This window comes from Empidonax traillii, unplaced genomic scaffold, assembly GCF_003031625.1.
Source record: "Empidonax traillii isolate 1590-97213 ecotype Southwest subspecies unplaced genomic scaffold, ASM303162v1 scaffold247:size2371522, whole genome shotgun sequence".
Taxonomy (NCBI): Eukaryota; Metazoa; Chordata; class Aves; order Passeriformes; family Tyrannidae; genus Empidonax; species Empidonax traillii.
In genome coordinates this window covers 2269573-2272418 of record NW_020955440.1, presented here as the reverse complement: position 1 = coordinate 2272418, position 2846 = coordinate 2269573, and the positions used below count along the sequence as shown (strand labels likewise).

At 39.8% G+C, this 2846-nt stretch overlaps 1 protein-coding gene across 4 annotated transcripts in view; it reads left to right on the top strand.

Annotated features, from left to right (window-relative positions):
• NAA16 (N(alpha)-acetyltransferase 16, NatA auxiliary subunit) overlaps positions 1 to 2846 on the top strand; it is a 69739-nt gene that overhangs the window by 13392 nt on the left and 53501 nt on the right. For all 4 annotated transcript variants that reach the window (XR_003571757.1, XM_027888850.1, XM_027888851.1 and 1 more), the window contains exon 2: positions 1701 to 1785. Coding sequence is in view for 3 of the 4 variants with exons in the window: in XM_027888850.1 (XP_027744651.1) it covers positions 1701 to 1785 (85 nt within the window). In the remaining variant the exon portion in view is untranslated. The remainder of the gene's footprint in view (positions 1 to 1700; positions 1786 to 2846) is intronic.

The following is a 2846-nucleotide window of genomic DNA, read 5'->3' as shown; positions in this document are numbered from 1 at the left end:
GCACTGTCACTGCAGAGATCCGGGTTCGATTCCCGGTCGGGGCCCCTCCCCGGGCAGATGGAGCTCGTTAGCCCGTAAGGCAATCCATCTACGTCCTGAGGACCTCACTGCCACCGTCCAAGCGTGCTTGGCCCCGGCAGATGAACCTCAGGATTAAAGGGTGGGCTCAGTTCCGCGCACACTGTGTCTGACCTAAAAAATCCAATGCGCAGGCTGGAAGGTGGAAAGACCTTCCCCGGTTCTTCGTTCGCGAAGAGACTGGCCATTATAATGGGAACCCTGTGACCATCCTGCCATAGGTGAGTCAGGCAGAGCAACCTGATTTACAATCAGTTAGCTCTTTTTTTTTTTTTTTGAGAGATAGTTTTGATGACCTTGAAGGGTTCCTGTTCAGTTCAGAAATTATTCTGTGATTTGATCTGCACTTAGTCATGGTTAACTGCAGGTGTCTTGAGTTTCAGGCAACAAGAACGTAAAAACTGTCTGCAGTTAAGCCCTTCCCCACAGATTGGAGCAGGACCTTTGTTTTGTCACCATAGCTGATTACCCAAAAGTGAGCACAGGCATGTTTCTGTTGCTTGTACCTGGGAAGCAATGTGATGATCTGTTCTGACTTTAAAGGAGTTACTACACTCCGCATTAATTTAACGCAGATTTTACCTCTGTCCTGGAAGATTGATGGAGTGGGAATGATCTATGAGAGATTGTTAAAGCACTCAAGCACATAACTGCAATGACATAGTTTCTCCTGAGAATAGCTGTCTAAATTACAGCAGGACAATACTCCTTATTAACTGAAAATGGTGCCAAGTTAAGCCTGGTTTGGTGGTTTTCCTGCAGTTAAAAATCTTAAGTGACCTCAAATCATTTTCATGCTCACTGATACAAGCCCGCCTTTAACTGGTTTAAATAATTTGTTTAATTGTTCTACTGTAGTGATCAGTAATTGATTTAAATTACTAGAACTTATTGACTTAAGTAATATCTTTTTAAAGAAGAAAAGGAACCTGGGTTCACATGTTTCATTTCCTCTGTATGTTCCCACAGCTGAACTACATTGTTTGCCAGTTTACCTAGTAATTAAGTAAATGGTATTAAGTAAATATAAAACTAGCCCTTAACTGTACTGTTCTAGGTAGAAACTAGATACTTTATTTTTTCAATAAACTGGTAAATTCTTTCCCCCTGATATCTATGTATAGATTTTGGAGGTTGTGGTTGGTCTGTCCTAGTTCATGTTTTCTCTCTTCTTTCCAAAAGTCTGCATTGGCAACTAGGAAAGTCTTCTGTCTTATTTCTTGCTCTAGGATGTCACTAGGCCAGGGAAATGGGATGCTGAAAGGAGTGTCTAGACTCTTTAAGACTTAACTTTTCTCAAAAGTTCTGTTGAGTTATGATTTCTAACTTGGCTCTCTATTTTAAGAATTTTTAAATCAAAGTATACATTGCTACTTCTCTTTGTCTGTTGAAAAGGAATTTTTTTTTTTTTTTAAATAAAAAATAGACTGTGGGGTAGAATATTGGTTGTATGTTCTGAGTGCTGAGAAAAGGCAATGTGATATGAATGGCCATATTTGAGTAGAGCTTGTTAGTGATCTGATCCCCATACCTTGTTGAATGAACGGCTGCATTTGTAATAGTGTGTTATGGTTCTCTGGCTTTAAACACATTTCAGTGATTGTATTTCACCTCTTTTACAGAAATGTTACGAACAAAAACAGTACAAAAATGGACTCAAGTTCTGCAAGATGATCCTCTCTAACCCAAAATTTGCTGAACATGGAGGTAACTGCAGACTCAAGATTTTGTGTTTTTTTTTTTTTTTTCCTCTTGTCATGAGCTTAAATGTATAATCAGTCTATTTCATGCTAATAGGAAAGAAAGAAGCTTGTTGCAGGGTGTGATTCTGTCCTTATGACTAATTACTTGGGATTTTCAGTCTTTTTGTGTTCAGACCAAGTTCCCACTCTAGCTCAGCCAAAGACTCCTGTGCAGTGGGATGCTGAAGATCAAAATATATGGTGGAAGCACACTTCGGTGGAGCTTCCAAGTAAGTTGCCTTTCTAGGTTTCTGGGTCAAAATACTAGTGTGGGTTTTTCTTATGTTCCTATTTAAGGCAAGCCCAGCCTTTTTTTGGATATTGCATGAAGGTATTCTGCCAGTAGATTAAAAATCTGACTTTTTTTTTTGTCAAGTTCATACTCTTAAATTTCCTGTGCTGCATACCAAATTGCTACTTATAAGAAGCAGAGTAAAGTGTAACACTGTTGCTGTTAGGACTTGAAGCTGAAGACAGAATCTGGAGATCCTGTTCTGATAAGTATTGCAGGAAACAGGGCAGCAAAATCTTGCTTCTATTTACATCCTCAGTAAGTTTCTCTAGCCTTACTGTATTACAGGGTTCAGACAGCCTTTCTTTCCGATATAGTCAGGTTTTCTTGGTTTTGTTATGTTGGAGCAACCTGAGGGTATATGTACTTTGTCGATAAAATTGTTTTCCTATTTGATGTTGTCAAATCTTGGCAAACTGTTTGACTACTCCTTTTCATGCTTCCATCACTGTCTGCTGTTTCTTTGTCTTCATTTGCTTCCCTAGAGATAAAAGTAGTTTTGATGCCTCAAAGCTAGATTGCTTACTCCAGCTCTGACCTGGAGCGTTTGTCTCTACTAGCACTTGTGTTTTTGTAACTTCTCTGTACACAGATCTGTCTTTCCTGCTCTTGCTGCCTCTTAAACTTTTCCAGGGCAGCTAGCTGCCTTGGCAATCCATGTACTACTTGGGCTCTGAGCCACTAATGGCTTTGAAGCTTGGGAGTAAAGCCTGGAATGAACAGCTGAAGCGAAA